The following is a 17,526-nucleotide window of genomic DNA, read 5'->3' as shown; positions in this document are numbered from 1 at the left end:
CTTACTTTATATGGCTGGACCCTTTGCAATAGAAAGGAGGAAACTTCCAGAAAAAACTGAATTTACTTTGTATGCTAAATGAATTTTAGGCTGGAAAAAACATTCAACATTAACCTAGAAGGTTCCCTGATAATTTCCTCTTTCTATTGAAAAGGACCCAACTATAACGATAATACAATAAAGAGAAAATAAGCATAAGTTTAAAAAAATAATGAACTTCAATAACTCTTACCTTATTATGCTAAATAAATAAGGTATGATCGACAGTCGACAGTAGTTGACAATTATGATTTGGACAATGTGGGTATTATCTATCTGGATTGGACATATATTCAATTGTCCAATTGGATGAAAATCCATTTATATGAATAGAACAATTGTCTAAATCCAAAACTATCATAATTAGGAATCTTATACTAGGACCCCCGAGCTATAAAAAGTGCCAAATCATGTAGATTACTTCCATTTGTAGATAATGCCGACCAGCATTCATAGTGCTGGCCCTGAAGAAATGCGTAAAGCTAATAGTAAATGTGTGCCGATCTCCCCTGACCTATATATATAACTCGGGGGTCCTCTTATACTATTCTCTCATAAGAGTTTTGAACGTATTACTTTGTTGGCCATAGCCATAGTAACCGAATTATCATAGAATTTAAGGAGTTAACAAGAGCATATTTTTTATCGTAATCAATATTATAAAATTCCAATTTATTCAATTTATTACACTTTAATTATTTAAATACAAATTTATAATAATAATTTTTACATTATTAAGCATCAGAACATTAAATTATCTTATTCATAAATTATTCTCGCTTATTTGGTGCCTTGTTACCACGAATAAGTTTCATAGAATCTCTTATAAATTCTTTTTCTTGCAAATACCTAAGTATAAATAATAATTGGTTAATGAATTTACGAAAAAAAATTCCCAAAAAATATAGAAAAGAGTAATGATTACGTTATTCCTGCGACAACAATAGCACAAACACCACCAACAGCAACATGTTTAATCTTCGCATCCAAAGTTTCCCAACCAATCAATTGATTAGAAAAATAAGTTATAATCCATGCTAAACTAAAAGATAGTAACACTAAATAATTAGGTAATAAATTGGATAAAGATAACATTCTTTTCAATTCATTCGTTTCCTGTCTACCATCACGGTGATTTAAAAAATAAGATCTAATAAAATTCCAGCTCCATAAAATTCGTGTTGATAAATTAACTACATTGGCTGCAACTAATCCAATAGCACCAGCGGATAACCCTTTCATAAATATTACACCAGCTCCAACAAATCCTGCTGAAAAAGCAATTAACCAATAATTTAATTTACTTAAAGTTTCTTCTGACGCAACCGCTGCTACAAATGCCTCAGTAACACCATTAATTCCCATTATTGGAACATATATACAATAAACTGATAATACAAGTGGTGCGGGTGTTTGGGACCATACAGAACCTACAAGTAAATCAATCAAAGTTCCGGTATAATTAGTTGCGAATCCAATAAAAAGAAGTCCAAGTAAAATATGAAATTTAATTAAAGTTGTTAGAACTTGTAAAGATGTTATTAATGCTCTACAAGTTTCTGCTTCTGATTCTTTTTGTTTATCGTTAACGTCATTATGAATATCAACACGCGTTAAAAGTTTGGAAAATAATGTACGAGTCGTTTCTTCCAATGGTTGAAACAATATTCGCACAATCAGTGATCCTAAAAAAACAAAAATGACATGAGTATCTTAGAAAGGAATGATAAATCTAGAATCGGATCGTTTAACCTACCGTAATTAAAAACAAATGCATATATTCCTTGATCAACTGGCTCACTTAATAATGCTATTAACATTTTATCACCTTCTGTTAAGACATGTTTTAACAAAGATTGCTTTGTAAATGTTTTGGCTAAGTTAAACAAATGTTCGTCAAACCAGAATACCTTTTGTCTATACATAAAGATAAAGATCATCAATAAAAATATTTGTATTAAAGTTTCTTTATAAAAGAATTTAATAACCAATTACCTTTCATCTTGTAATTTTTGTGGTTTCAATAATTGAATATCCCAATTTGATATGAAATATCCGATATAACCTATCATCAAAACTAAAGAAAAAGCAACCTGTGCAACTGCAAATGCTAAAATTCCATAAGCATTTTCGCCCTTTTCACCATTTTTTGGAGCACCTATGACTGTCATTGCGAATGTAATAAAACAACGAAGAAATACCCCAATTATCTCACAACGCACTCTAAGAGTGAATAATAAATTGTTCAAGGCAGCAACGTAAAGTGGCTCAATAATTAATTCAATAAATGCTGCTAAACCATATAGTATTACCGAAATAACATAATATGGTGCAGATAATGATTCCTCTGTTGCGTAAAAGATATAAAATGTGCAGGCAAGAAATGTTGTAATTATCCCGATTGGAATTGGAACGTAAGATAAATTTGTTATTTTTTGGACGGATCCAACAGATGAATTGGCAAATATTATCGGACCTTTCGAATTTTCTTGTGATTTCTCAGATGATTTTCCATCAGAATCAACTACAATAGTATCACCACTACCTCTCAATAAAGCACACCGAAATCCTTCGCGAGATAAAAACAAGATTGTTGCCAATAACAATTCTAATTGCACTGATGCAATTCCAAATGTTGCAGGATCTGTGTAACGTAAAACAACTTGATGCAAAACAAAAGTAGTCAATCTGCTAATAAGTTGTAACATAACAAGTGAAGAAGCTCCTGCTACAGATGATGATAAAATTTGGGATACATCCTTTTGCGACGGTGTAGTTAATTCAGAATGAGTTTCATTTTCAATTATTTTACTTTTTTCCTTCGAAATTTCTTTGATATTTTTACGCTTTATAGTTGACATTTTAATTTTTGTAAGTGTTTTAAAGTTTAAATTAAAAGTTTTAGAGGTTTAAATAATTTTTTTTCGTGCATTAAAATTACGGGTACTTTGCATACTACAAGTAACACGATCGCTTGCTTGTAACACAAACGATTTTCATAACTGATTGTCAAAATTTATCCAAATTGGGTAAAATTATATCATCTATTGCTTGTTTCTTACATATCTTACATATTTATACTCGTTTTCCGCGTGTTAAAAATGCACAATTCACTTGAAAGAAAAAAAATTTTTTTTTTTTTAAATTGTAAGTAAAAAAGAGATATCAAAAATTTTGCGATAATATAAAATTTGTACATTATTTTAAACATTATAAAATATTTTCTCTATTTATTTATTTTTCATATTAAAAAAAAAAGATCCTGATATACAGAACTTTTAATCCGAAGAAATGGATTTTCCTTTACCAACTGAATGTGTAGAAGATGTGATTTCAAATCTCGAAATAAACAGAGATTTATTTTCTGCTTTGATGGTTAATAGAGAATGGTGCAAATTTGCGGTCCCTATTCTATGGAAAAATCCGTTTGATAACAATAATCGAGAAAACCATTGTAAGAAGGTTATAATGAGAACGTATTTATCATGTCTTGATCAAAGATCAAAACTATTTTTAGAATCGAATGGAGTTGACTTATCATGTACATCTTCTAGTACTGCGTTTGATTACGCATCTTACTTGAATTATCTTTCAACTACTAGTTTAAAATTTAGGATTCAACAATATATGTTTCCACAAGCAGGTTTTTGCGGATCTATGTTAAATGAACATCAAAAAACTTCCAATCAAATTAAATTGATATTTACAATCTTATGCAAGCATTTCATTTCTCGATCTGTAGAATTAAAATATATTGAATTCAGTGATTTTGGATTCGATCCATTGAATGTTTATTCAATCCCTTTCGCAACTTTTGAAGGTGCTAATAGAAGTCTTGCAAATCTTCAAATTTTTTGTTTTCATGGAATTCCTGGAAAATCGAATAATGCGAAAACATTTGTTTCCATGTCAAATGTTTGTAAGAATATTTCACATCTTGAAATTACTCTCTCAACACTTGACGAAGCAAAAGGTTTAGCTTCACTTATTTCTGTTCAAAATCATTTGGAACATTTCAAGCTTGTCTCAGATACTAGGTTTACTCTAATTGATGATGACATCTTTGGTGCAATTTTTCGATCACTTGCGACTCAAAGTAATACTTTTCGTTCCATATTTCTTCAAAATGTATCCTTTACTAACGTTGATTTCAAAAGTCTAGCCGAATTTGGTAAATGTAAGGCATTGAGGTCCATGACATTTATTGAGTGTGAAGAAATTCAAGAAAAAACCTTTAATGCAATCAGCAATGCATTTCCTTTATTAGAACATGTATTCTATGTTTCAGGACCATCCGAAGTTCCTTCTCAAAGTTTTTGTGAGATATTTAAAACAGCTCAATTAAATATTAAAAGTGTTTCATTTGATGTTGAAGTTTTTGGATTAATTGAAATAATTACGAAATTCTGCACAAAATTGGAAGATATTTCAGTCAATTCTATTGATCCTACAGAAATTATCTTAATTTTAAGTAATTGTAAAGAATTAAAATATATCAATTTTCGAGGGGAAGGAGGAATTGATGCAAATGATATTTTTATCGGAATGGCAAGGTCTATCTCTCCGAATTTAGAAATACTCTCGCTTAATATGTCTTTTACAAACCCTTGGATTTTTTCACCCGAGTCTTTAAAAATATTTTTAGATAGTTGTAAAAATACTCTTAAAATTTTTAAAATTTATCATTATAATGCACCTTTTAATATTCGAGATTTAGAGGATGCAAGAATAAAAACAATGAATGAAGAACATTTTAATGTAATTCGCCAAAGTGGAATTACATTTCATATGGATAGTGATATTTGGCCAAGAAATACGAATATTATTACCACAATTGATATTCCAGGTATTCATCCGATTGAATGATTTCACGATTATATAAAAAAGAAAAAAAAACAATAACGATTTCTTCTAATTTTTGTTTATAAAGAGAATATCGAAGAAAATCAGTAAAAAGAATTTGTTAAAAATAGGTAAATTATAGAATCAAAATTGGTTTTTTTTTAACATTTAATATTCACAAATAATTTTAATTTTAATAGTTTTACGACACAATTATTACAGATAAAATTTATTTGTATTTCGTTGATATATAAAATATTGTACATTTGTTTTTATTAATAAAAAATTGGTAAAAAATTAAAAAATTTAACAAGTATCATTGTATGTTTCTGTTATACATAATTAAGTCGCATGACAGATCATCACATATGACTACCAGGTTGAAAGATTAAAAAATTAATATATCTAAAATAATTTTTTTAAATGATCAATTACTAATGTTAATCTTGAACTAATACTTTTTAAAAAGAATTTTTAATAACTTTCAATTCCCAAAGTTGCTTCGGGAATATTGAATTTTGATTTGTTCTTTGGCTATTTATATATACATATATATAAAAAAAAGAAACAAATATATACTTGTTATTCCATGGGTATTAATGAATAACTGAAATATTCACCGGGCCCCCGAAGGGAGGAGCATCGGTGTATATATTTATTAGATATCCATGGCTCATTGTGTATGACGTATCCACCAATCTTTTTTTAATACTGGTGGAGTCTGTGTATACAAGCACTTCAAATTTTTCAGTCTCTCATGTGTAACCATTTAACTAAATATTTCTTTTAAAATAAAGTTTATCATTGTACCAGATTGTAAATCATGTCATACACAATTAATTTAACCTAATTTTGATATGGCAGAGAAACGTTAATAATATTTTCCGAATTCTTAAATAGCTGTGAAACGATTATAGATCTATGATCCTTAAAAAATATAAAAAAACACAGTACAACAACCAACCTCAAGAATATGCACACATTATCATTATCATGGCTAATTTCCAACGATTAATTCTATTAATTTTATTTTTATGTTTGATCATTAATAATGTTAATCCATATAAATTTGTGGAAAGTGAAAAAGATGCGGCTATTATTTCAAGAAATCTTGTAAAAGAAATTGGTATTGGTACTTTGGTTACTATAATGAATCATCACGAAAAAAAGGATGTTCGAGGTATAATAATTATTAAATGATTAAATACAAGACGAAAAAAATCTTTTAGATATATAATGTAATTTTTAATTAAATAGGTTACCCTTTCGGATTATTTGATTATTTTACCGATGATTGTCCTTCAACAGGAAATCCATTACTTCTTTTAAGTGACTGGCAGGTAAAAAAGTATTTGTAAAAAAAAAATTGTCGTCCCTGTCCTGTTCCTTGTTTCGCCAAATCTGTTTAACAGGTTTAAAAATTATATTTGTTATTTTAGAAAAATATACAAAATGCCAGAGGCAATGATTGGAAAGCTTCTTTAATGATTCGTAAACTAAGTAATAATGACACTTTTTTTCCCTTCGCTGAACCAAGGCTTAATTTATTTGGTCATTTGGAAAGAGTATCTGAGGATGAAGTATGTATTCAATAAATATCTGATTTATATATATTTTAATATTTATTATTATCTTATTTTTATTATTTTTAGGTTGCAAATGTACAAAAATGTTTTTTAGATAAGCATCCAAGAGCGCGTGGGTGGTAAATAGATTTTTTTATTTTATCAATCATTAATTTTACGTAATCTTTTACTTTCTCAACCTAATCAAAATTATTCTTTATAGGCTTCCAGGTGGAGGACACATGTTCTATTTTTATAGATTTATTGTACATGATATTTACTTTGTTGGTGGATTTGGCAATGAACATTATATTGGTTATATTGATAGTGAATTATATCATAAAGTGGATCCTGATGGAAATACTTACATAAATCACAATTGTAACGAAGAAGTTGAAGTTGAACAAGTTAGGTGGATGAATATGCAACATCCTTAGTCATTGTGATAGAGTATGAGTATCAGTGACTAAAAGTGATTAATAACACGTGATTTAATTCTGGCCGAGAAATTTTGCCGGGATTAAAATTGAATTTTTTTTTTTTTTTTAAAATGAACTGAAAATTTTTTAGTTCGAAAAGTATTTTTTTCTTAACGAATGTTTCTTTAACATTCATATTATATTATATATATATATATATTTTGTGTTCCTTTTCGATTATTAAACTTATTCAATCCTTATTAATTTTATATAAGTAAGTTTAATTTAAAATCATATACTCTTTAGACGCGATTGAAACAAATAAAATTTTGAGTTTTGACGTGTTTACTTCACATAGTTCGTTTTAATTTATTTTTTAATAGACATTTTTTTAAAAAATGATTGATGAAACTATCGTATACTGCTTAGAGGAAATTGCAATGGAAGGAGCAGAAGGTTCGTATTTGTATTCTTTGATTATTTTTCTTATATCTTTGTTAATTCGTATATATTCGTTAAAATTATTATACAGTACGTAATAATAAATATTTCGTGTTTATCCCTTTAAATTTCTCGACCGAAAAAAGGTTGTGGAATTGATCGTTTATGGGTATTCGTACAAGAATTTCTTAATAAACGATGCAAAGAATTCGTAACATTCGACGAACCAGAAATAATGAAACCAACAATTGACGAAACATATAAAGAATTCTTTTGGTCACAATTCTCAACTAGTGATAATTTATCATTTTGTATACTGAAGGAAGTTACTTCGGAACAAATTCAAAAGTCTTCAATAAAAGGCAAGAAAAATACGGCCGCATCATTTAAAACAGTAAATTTCTCTTTGTTCAGTAATTCTACTATTTTATTATTTCGCTATATAAAACTTTTGTCTTATTTATATAAATAAAATAGACTGACGAAAAAAATTATCAGACTGTCCAAATCGACAATATGTCTCTTGAAGAAATTAGAACGAATTATGGTGACAGATTTCGGATAATGACAACTGAAAAATTTCAAAAAAAAATTCTGTTTGGAATAGTTGATGTAAGTATTTATGATCAACTCTTAATTTTTGGTTCTGAGCTAAATAAAATATATAATTAATTTAGATATCTCGGCCACTTTCAAATCAAGTTTGGAGGATATTGCAGCATATAGCAAAACATCGTTCTTTAGGTGCTACTCAAGTAGATATGGCAAGACACTTTAATATCGAACCAAAATCTTTTTCCCATTACTTAAAAACACTTTGTAATCTTAAATTAATGTAAGTTAATTAATTTATTTATATTAATATTACATTTATTAATTGTTAATAAGAATTATTTTGTTTTTAGAGTAAAATTAAAAGTTACTCAAAATGGGATACAGACAAATTTGTGCATCTTGTCTGGATGCGCGGCTCAAAATAAAGCATATTCTGGAAAATCTGTATATATACCAACGAGCAAAATCCAAGTATCACAATTAAGTGATGACCATGATTCAGCAGATAAAATTGGTGATAATGTTTCATTCAATTCTGAATTAGTAAAAATAAGATTAACAGAGATTCTTGATCAAGCCAAGAATCAGGTTATGTCTGCAAATGATATGAGGATGGCCTTAGTAAGTTATATACATATCCTAAAAAATTATTATGGTTATAAGACAAATTTAAAATATTTTTTTTTTCATCATTTCTCTTTTATATTTAGTTTGCAATATCAAATCCGACAAAGAACCAACGACGTTGGTTTAATAACAGAATTGATGAATTGACACAAAATGGGTATATCGAAAAAGTGAATGTTCCGAAAAAATCTATGGAAGGACCAATGGAACGATGTTTTAGGCTTGCTAAGAAATACGTGAGAGGCAACAACAACAATAATGGTAAAGAGAATTTATTAATACAGTCAGATCTTGATATTCTGATATTCGTATATACCGATATACATTAATACTCGATATAACGATAATATTTTACTTTTCTACTATACGGGAGAATAAAAGATTTTCATATGAATCTCAACATATCGTTATATCGCAGTTTGACTGTAATGCTTTTCATTTTCTTATTTTATTTGATATTTCTAACAGATAAGCGTAAGAACAAATCATCTACCGTAGATACGCCAGAATCTGCGATACCACACTTAGAATCAAATGAAAAGCCATTACAATCTGGCGTTTTTGTAGATTTACCTTTAGATTGTCAAGTGTATCGTTTAATCCACATGGCTGGCGAACAAGGAATAACTGCAGGAGTATGTCTTCTAAAATTAATGTTATTATATTAAATCATAATTAAAGAAATTTCTCATTTAGTTTATTATTTTGATATAAGGAACTTCAATGTATGTTTCGTAACATAAATGACCGTGTCCTAAACAAGTCATTAACCGGGCTTGTTATTGATTTACCTCCTGGTTTAAACCGTTTTATTATAAAGCGTGCTGTTGAGTGTAAAGGACGAGAAAGACATTATCGTTATTTTTCTCGTGAAGGTTATATGAAATTCGCTGTAGCACATGGTTTAAATTTGGAGGATATAAATCAAATTAACTCTGATGAGGATCGTGATTCTGAATATATACATGATCCTCAATGGGGAGTTGAATTATTGCAAGATGGCGAAGAAGAGAAGAATGATGATTTCTTACCTAGTATAAGTACTAGAGAGAGACGTAGAAAGAAAAAGAATAAAGAGAGGGGAATTATTGAACCACCTAAAATGATTACAACTGTGCCAAAGAAAAGAGGACGACCCAGAAAGTATGATTCTGAAGGAGAACTCATTAATAAAAATGAGATTCCAAAAATAGTAGAGGAAAACTCAAGTGAAATAACTGATAGTAAGAAGAAGCGTGGTCGTCCACGAAAGACTGATAATATGACGGGAAATAATAAACCTAGCAAGAAGATTGCAAAAGTTGATAATTCAAACTCAGCACATGAACAATCAAATACTACAATGGTAGTTAAACCAAAGCCTAAAAAAACGTATACTAAGCGCAAAAAAGTTGATGATAAAATTATAACACATGTTAAAGTAAATATGGATATTCATGAACCTAATGAAGAATCTTCTACAGGAATTGTTAATTTGCATGATGAAGAGAATAATACAGTAATGCAGATTGACAATCCTATTATTCCAAATGCTTATGATTCGATTACACAATCTAATGGTAATTTGAATTTGCCTGATCATGAGACAGATGCTGGCATGATTATTGACATTGATCCTGAAAAAGATAATATTTTGGATGATAATAATCTAATTATGGCGACATCTCAATATCAACAAACCACAGAATTAAATATTGGAAGTGTTGTTGAATCATTTAATGATAATAGCCAAGAGATAGATGCTGACTTACAACCAGATGATGCCTCAGTTTCAAAAATTCTTGAGATTTCAAATGAAAAAAATTTACATAATGTTAAGAAAGTATATAAAACAAAAAAGAAGATTCCCCCTGTAATTTCAATTACTGCATCATTACGAGAAAAAATTATAGAAAATCTTTTGAAAGAGCATAAAGTGTTAGAATGTGGTGCAACGCTTATTAATGCATATCAAGATAAAATTAGAGAATATTATAATGGTATGACTTCACACACCACTTCACACACCATTGACAAAAAGACTTTGGCTCGTACTGGAAGTGTTATGGAAAGAAAGGGATTATTAAGGCAATATAATATAATATTACCGTCATTAAATGGTAAAGATCAAAATAAACTTTTGTTCCTTAGTCCTAAATTATCGCCTGAAAGTCCTGAAGTAAAAGAATATGTTACTAAACTACAAGATAAAGCTTTACTAGTTGGTAGATCTTATAAGGCAGCTAAAATTGAAGAGTTAGTCGTTGAATTAGAGCCTCTTTCAGAATTACAGAAACGTATGGCCGCTGAAGCAGCAGCCAATAATTCTGTAAATCTTCTAGCCGATAATCTTATGTCATCTGATCTAAATAATGAGAGTCAAATCAGTCAATCTAATGCTAGCGAAAAAGTACCTAATGACATGTGTTGGTTACATTGTGCTCGTGAGTATGGTTGGATTAATGCTAAGATGATTAGAGCAAAAATCTTGCATCAATATTTTTTCAACAAAATTAATGATGCAGGTCCATCTGATCCTTGCATCATGAAAGAAGAAAGAATTTTTCAGACAGCAATTCTTCTCAGAGATCTTCCTCTAGATTTATATCTTAAGCTTGTTGGGCAATTTACTCCAAGTGCAAAATTAACCGATTATATAAGATCTGGACAAAACATGTCACTTAGCGTAATTAACCTCCCAAGTGATCTTAGGTTGGAGATTTTTACTGGAAATTATAAATTCAGACAAAATCTTAAAAAGTTAATTGACATTCTTGTGGCTTTAAAGTTAATTAAAAAACTTAAACGCGTTTTTGATGGAAGAGGAAATCCGGTTTTAAATATGAAAAAGGCGTTTGTGCCAGATGATGGCGTTGAAGACATTTCGACGAGAAACTATAGTTTACCTCAAAATCTTTTAGCACCTGCATATCAACTTATGCGTAATGTTCAAATGGTGGATTTTTCGTTCCCTGGACCTGATAGACCTAATATTGGAGAATACATGCTTGATACTATTGAAAATGTTTCGGTCTATTGGAGTGACTTACAATATGTAGCTCAAAAAAAATTTTCCGAGTCAACATATAAGAGTGAAGATGATAATGCTAATTCAGATTCAGATTGTCAAGTAGACAGTGAAGATGACGATATGTCCAAACGTAGAAAGAAAGGCAAAGCCTCTTGTGTCGAAGATGATCCTCTACGATTTATAACTATTGCACGCAATTGGAACTCTGGTTTTCCGCTTAATTCTAAGCAGAAGAAGCAGCTCGAACTTTATGTTGATCGAAGAAAATTACAGACGCCATATGAAGATGAGAACAAATGTAGACAAATTGCCCAGGAAATTGGTCTTCCGTTTCAAAAAGTTCGTGCGTATTATAAGAAAATTGAAGATAGTTTTGAAATGAAAAATAAAGAGAATAATGTAGCCAAGCAGAAAGAAAGAAGAGGTAAAGTTGCTGAACGATCAAAAAACTTTGCCGGAATTGTTTCATCAGCTAAAGGAGAACCTTATTTCAAAAGAAAGAAGAGAGAAAATATGGTTCATAAAGTGTTAAGAAAAACACAGAACGAAACTGAAGTGAACCTCAATAATAATTCTGGCCGTAAAAGTAACCGTGAAAAACTTAAACAAAAAGAATTAGAAGAACTTCATGGTATCGCTGAGGAAGAGAACTTGCCAATTATTAATGACGAAGGTATAATGGATTTTTTTTTTTTTGGATTAATAATTTTAATAATTTTTTTTTCTTTTAATGTAATTCGTTAATGACTATTAGAACGATTTGAGACTCAATATGAACAATACTCTCAGAGACAACGTCCAGTCTGGAATAAAGAGGAAGATGAATTGCTTTTTTATGCTTATATTATTATTAAACATCGTTCAGCTAAATATAGGTTCTTTTGGAGTCCTGTTACTAAAGTTTTGCCACATAAAACCAGAGAAATGTGTCGGCGTAGATTTAATGTTTTGATGAAAAATTCGGCCTTTCAAGCACGAGTTTCTAATTATTTATTGTTTTGGAAAGACATCTATAATGAAGCAATAAAGAAAGGGGACCTAAATGAAGAGGAAGAAAAACAAATGAAAGACTTTGATATAATTAATCAAATGGAATACTTTAAAAAAATTGTTAAAGAAAGGCCTAAGTAAATGTTAATTTTTTGCTTCATCAATTTCATTCATTTGAACAAAGCAAATAACGTACAATTATAATTTCCTTTATTGAAAAAAAATAGTGTTACACGCCCCAAGCCCATAATTCCTCTTCCCAAAGATGTTAAAACATTGCAAGAGCATTTTGTTGTAACATATTCGTCACCAAATAGGCATAATCGTGACTTGTACTTTGAAGATAAACTTGGTGGATGTTCATTACGACAAAAAATGAAAAAGTTATACGCACATTCGCTTACATACAGGATTCCATACAACAATATCGATTATGTGTTAAAGGAGATAAACAATGAAAAACAAATTAAACTTGAATGTATTCAAGCATTGATCAAGGTTTGCGTTATTATTTTCTTTCCAACATTCTTTTATACGTATTTAATTTTTTTTTTATACAATAATAGATGATTCTCATGACACCAGAAGATCAATACGATCCTACTCATGCGTTTGCCGTTCTCAATCGTTATGAACCTTATGTTAAAGAAGCAATTGATCTAGTTAAAGAAACAGGTGCCATAGTTAAAGTTAAAGGAGGGAGCGATAGGAGGATTCCTGGAAGAGGTTTTCATGTTTCTGACAAGTATATATCATTTAATCGAATATTTGTATTATTATTATAATTTATATTTGATTGTATTCAAAATTATTAGATTTCTATCAGTTATTTCGGGAAAATTGCCAGATAGGATGTTCTCACAAGCTGTTAACTTTTACAAAAAATTCAAAGAAATCATGATATTTGACCAATTTGCGAATAGTGGAGATATGGCTTGTATATTGGATTTATTATCCGCCGGAAAAGTAACAAATGACTCAATATTAAGTGTTTATTATATCAAGCATTTTAAAGTTCGATTAATAATACTGTATATCCCTGTTATCCTTACTAGGTTGCGTTATCATTTGCTAATCCAGACGCACCTATTCTTACTAAGAATATTGTGCCAAGTCATCGTAGTAGGAAAATTGGTTAGTGATACTATAATTAATTATATTTGATTTTATCAATAACTTGTTTTAAAATACTTATTACTTAATTTTTAACCTTTTAAGATGTTGCAAATCTCAACTTTGATGTTTCGTTGACGCCAAATATTAGCAGCTCAATTACAAATACCGAAATTGATGACAGTGAATCTAGCAAAAATAATAGCATTTATGGTCAAAAAAGAAAACGATCAGATGATATAAATAGTGTCTTTAATCATAAGAGAAAACGTGGAGAGCATTATATAACTGAAGAAAACAACATTTCTAACGATAAAGGAAAATGCGAAAATAACACAGTACAAGAAAAAAATACCTCAGCTTTCAAAAAAGGACATTTTGACAGTAAGCAATTTTTGAACACAAGAAAAGAGGCTTCTAAAGTACTCAAATTACTACTAGAAAGTTTAGATCAAGAATTTAAACGTGACGTTAAGGACGTTTATTATATAATCGAGAATCGCGATAAAGTTGGTATACCTCTCGTTTCATTAAAGGTAATAAATAATTTTATTAGCGGATGTAATCTTTCATATATTATTCAAGTATTCATATGATTGTTGCGTTGACCATTTTAGAAATATCCGAAATTATCGGAAGAAAATTTATTACGTTGCATAAATATTTTGGAGACTAATCATCCAAGTTTAATAATAAAAGTTGGATATAATGCTAGTCGATATGTCTCTAGCATTTATTCGAAGGATTGGTTTGTTAATACGACCCAAACAACTGCAAACAAATTTAAAAAACAGCGAACAGAAAAAGTTAACATAGAAGAAAAGTCTTCTAGTCACAATGTAGAGCTATCAGATGAATCAAAGACTGAGTCGGTTGAAACATTTGCGCCCCCCAGAATGTGGTATGACATCAATGGAAATTTTATTGAATCGGTGTTCCGAGGTTGTCTTGAAGCTGTATTGGGGTTAATCTTGCAAAATCCTGGAATATGCGAGGTATCATCCATATTTTGTAATGCTTATTTAAATTCAATACATTTATTCAATTTATTTATTAAAAATTTACTTTAATTAATTAGGCTGACATTTATCGGAAACTTTCACTAGTTATGTCACGTTGTGAAATCCAAGATGTTTTGGAAGAATTATTGGATCGTAAAGGCATCAGAAGAAAATCATTTATCCAACCTCCAAAAGTTACTTTATTTTCGAAGCCAGCCGAATTTAAGGAATGCGGTAAGTTTAATCTTAAATATATTTAAGTTGATTCACATCTAATGGTAATTCAAATGTATCCTAATCCTAATTTTAATTTTGATTATAGATTTCGATTCTCTTGATTCAAACAAGATAACATATTATTGGGTAAACGAACATTACTACTTGAAATGCGTTCCCGAAATTATAAATTAGTGGGTAATAATAGAATATGTATAATAACTAAAAATGAAATCGTTAACTATTTAATTTTTTAATAATAATATTTGTTTTTAATAATGATAAAATGTAAATGAAATAATAAAATTATTTAAATAAATCACAACATTAGTAATCCAATAGAAGTTTACTATTATTCGAGTGGTTTATTTGAAGACATTTGCTTCAGTGTGGAAAAGTACCAGAAAATGGATTTGATGAATCTGAAAGAATTAATGTAAATGAAATATATTACCACTATTGTGAGTATTATACAAAAGAAGCATGAAATTTCAAGCAAAATTAATATGTAACACGTTTATTGAATTTTTGTATAATAATTATTATATTGAGTCACGTGATAAAATTTTACTATCCTGAATTTTTGTAAAACACAATTAATTTTGCCCGGCCTTATACACTGATCATACTGATAATCAGTTATTACAATTTACAACCTAGGCATCTAGTTACGCGATTACTTTTTCAGTTCCAAAGTTTCTAATCTAAATTACACGTTAAAATGGCATGTCTTTAGATAGCAGAAATTTTAAACTACTGGAATCGAAAGACGGCTTCTAAATGTGTTGGGTTGTTAAATTGTCTTCGATGGCTTGATTCTAAGCTAGCAACTAGTTCACACACTTTAATCATCTCTCGTTTCTTTCTAATGAGCAATCGATCAGTCAATTGTTACTAAATAAAATTCTGGCCGAAATTAGGAATTCTACGGTGCGTAGGGTAAGCAGATAATTGACACAACCAATCCTCATTTATAATAATTACTCATTTACTTATTTTGTTTCAAAGGCTGGTCACATCAGGTCTTTGCTATGGATTGCAAAGGGACAAACATTTGTAGGTGTGGAAAGTTGTGTACGACAGCATTGCCCAATTCTATAAGAACGCTTGCATGTTAGAAAAGTTTTATATTGAAATGAAAAATAGGTAATTTTTGGTTCGTTATGTTACTGCTTTATGATGAAATTATTTAACGCGATTATACAATAGGATACCCTCCACTCTATATGCAACAAAGCAAATGATATCGCTTTGTCCCATGCTCGATCACATAGAAGAAAGCGAAAAGGAAAAGATCGAGAAGAACATTCCAATGTTGAGATTGGGTGCTGTTTTGGAAAAATTACTGGAACACCCACTTCAAAAAGTCACGAACATTAGAATATGGTTCCCTATTTTAACTTTTGCAAAGTTTTCATTCAATAGATAAAGTTTTTAGGGCGCATTATTTTTATGAACTATAACTGTGTGATTGTCTCATCCAGATATGACATATGGTCTATTGTTTATAGTCCATCTCATAGGAGGGTGTTTAGCGTTGGATTTGTATGATGGCATACTAACCTACTGCTTCAAAACAATTCCAAATGGCCAAACCTTTTTTTTAAAATAGTGGAGGACTCGCTAATGACAACCGGATCACATCAGCAAGACTAAATTCTGTCTCTGCAGAAAAATCTCTTGGTGTTATGCGTGGCAAAGTGGGTATGACATAGCGTCTTGCTCTCATGTCCTCATATACACTGACAATGTCGTTACTTGCTCACTGGAAGTGTGCCAATTCCGAAAGTTCAGTTCTATTTGTTATATGTATTTTCAAAATTTTCTGTCTTTACAAATTCCTAGCTTTTAAATAAAAAAACGCAAAATTTTTCACTGTTCTATAATTTATATTTTTAATATCTAAATGGATGGCATGAAGGTTTAACAATGATATTTATTATATCAGAATGTAAACATACAAAAAAATATATAATACGCATGTATAATGGTTATAAATAAACTAAAGTTTTGAATTCATTCAATAAGGCCCAACTCTCAAAGATGACTTGGAATAACTATGTATAGATACCAGACATATCTTAAAGTAATTGAATTCTTTCACAAAGTTTTTTTTTGGGCTGATTATGCATTAACTGCTTCTCAAAGTCTTTCTCATTTTTGTGAAAATATTTTATATGTTGCTCATGCTGTTTACCTTGTACTTTATAGCAAATCCATACTGTGAATAGTAGATATTGAGTTCTAGTCCTTGAGGATCAGTTATTTTCAAGAAATCTGGCCAGTAGATGCTGGAAGGTGGGTTAAGAATGTTAGTTATAACTTTATGGCATGTTTATTTAAGCAATATGGGTTATCATATCTTAGAGTGCTTTATATAATTAAAACTTGAAAACCATTTATGACATCCATTGCATCAGAATACAGAGATTTATATATTCTGTAGGAACTAGAAAGACACATACCTTCTTTACTATAAGTGATTTTTTTAGCTTCTAAAAGATCATAGAAAAAATTACCAGTACATTATAAGTACCATCTTCCCATATTTCTTATTTGATAAAAAGTTGTAAATTATTGCATATTTCCAGAAAATCAGAGTATCTGTATTAATATATTCTGTAAAAAGGCACTTATTACCTTTTTCTTGTGCAATATTATTTGCTATATTAACATTAAATTATCATTATCTACATTTTTGGTATTGT

The 17,526-nt window shown here is 29.6% G+C and overlaps 5 protein-coding genes across 5 annotated transcripts; 4 read left to right on the top strand and 1 right to left on the bottom strand.

The window, feature by feature from the left end:
- Window positions 1–683: 683 nt before the first annotated feature.
- OCT59_022277 (uncharacterized protein) lies at window positions 684–2,900 on the bottom strand (the record flags this gene model as incomplete). The annotated part of the gene is made up of 4 exons (XM_066144713.1): window positions 684–888; window positions 965–1,724; window positions 1,796–1,956; window positions 2,035–2,900. 4 exons carry the CDS (start codon window positions 2,898–2,900, stop codon window positions 810–812), a joined length of 1,866 nt encoding a protein of 621 aa, XP_066006149.1. The 3' UTR covers window positions 684–809.
- A 430-nt stretch (window positions 2,901–3,330) lies between these two features.
- Window positions 3,331–4,992, top strand: OCT59_022276 (uncharacterized protein; the record flags this gene model as incomplete). Its single annotated transcript, XM_066144712.1, has 2 exons — window positions 3,331–4,885; window positions 4,970–4,992. The coding sequence occupies 2 exons, from the start codon at window positions 3,331–3,333 to the stop codon at window positions 4,990–4,992; spliced, it is 1,578 nt and encodes a 525-aa protein (XP_066006148.1).
- A 790-nt stretch (window positions 4,993–5,782) lies between these two features.
- OCT59_022275 (uncharacterized protein) lies at window positions 5,783–7,217 on the top strand. Its single transcript, XM_025319850.2, has 5 exons — window positions 5,783–6,061; window positions 6,139–6,221; window positions 6,321–6,461; window positions 6,534–6,586; window positions 6,670–7,217. The coding sequence occupies exons 1-5, from the start codon at window positions 5,803–5,805 to the stop codon at window positions 6,881–6,883; spliced, it is 750 nt and encodes a 249-aa protein (XP_025172776.1). The 5' UTR covers window positions 5,783–5,802; the 3' UTR covers window positions 6,884–7,217.
- A 46-nt stretch (window positions 7,218–7,263) lies between these two features.
- Window positions 7,264–15,878, top strand: OCT59_022274 (uncharacterized protein; the record flags this gene model as incomplete). The annotated part of the gene is made up of 3 exons (XM_066144711.1): window positions 7,264–7,321; window positions 12,253–12,625; window positions 15,827–15,878. The coding sequence occupies 3 exons, from the start codon at window positions 7,264–7,266 to the stop codon at window positions 15,876–15,878; spliced, it is 483 nt and encodes a 160-aa protein (XP_066006147.1).
- Window positions 15,879–15,953: 75 nt separating this feature from the next.
- OCT59_022273 (uncharacterized protein) lies at window positions 15,954–16,697 on the top strand (the record flags this gene model as incomplete). The annotated part of the gene is made up of 2 exons (XM_066144710.1): window positions 15,954–15,964; window positions 16,028–16,697. 2 exons carry the CDS (start codon window positions 15,954–15,956, stop codon window positions 16,245–16,247), a joined length of 231 nt encoding a protein of 76 aa, XP_066006146.1. The 3' UTR covers window positions 16,248–16,697.
- Window positions 16,698–17,526: the final 829 nt, after the last annotated feature.

This window comes from Rhizophagus irregularis, chromosome 31 (assembly GCF_026210795.1).
Source record: "Rhizophagus irregularis chromosome 31, complete sequence".
NCBI classification, from domain to species: Eukaryota; Fungi; Glomeromycota; class Glomeromycetes; order Glomerales; family Glomeraceae; genus Rhizophagus; species Rhizophagus irregularis.
Note: the sequence above shows the minus strand (reverse complement) of the source record. Positions and strands in the feature narration are given on the sequence as shown.

What these genes read in the sequence shown, in the direction of transcription:
- OCT59_022275 (XM_025319850.2), top strand. Translation starts at nt 5,803, where the DNA reads ATGATCCTTAAAAAATATAAAAAAACACAGTACAACAACCAACCTCAA. An exon ending in AAAGAGTATCTGAGGATGAA is followed by an intron (nt 6,462 to 6,533) that starts GTATGTATTCAA and finishes TATTATTTTTAG; the next exon opens with GTTGCAAATGTACAAAAATG. An exon ending in CATCCAAGAGCGCGTGGGTG is followed by an intron (nt 6,587 to 6,669) that starts GTAAATAGATTT and finishes TATTCTTTATAG; the next exon opens with GCTTCCAGGTGGAGGACACA.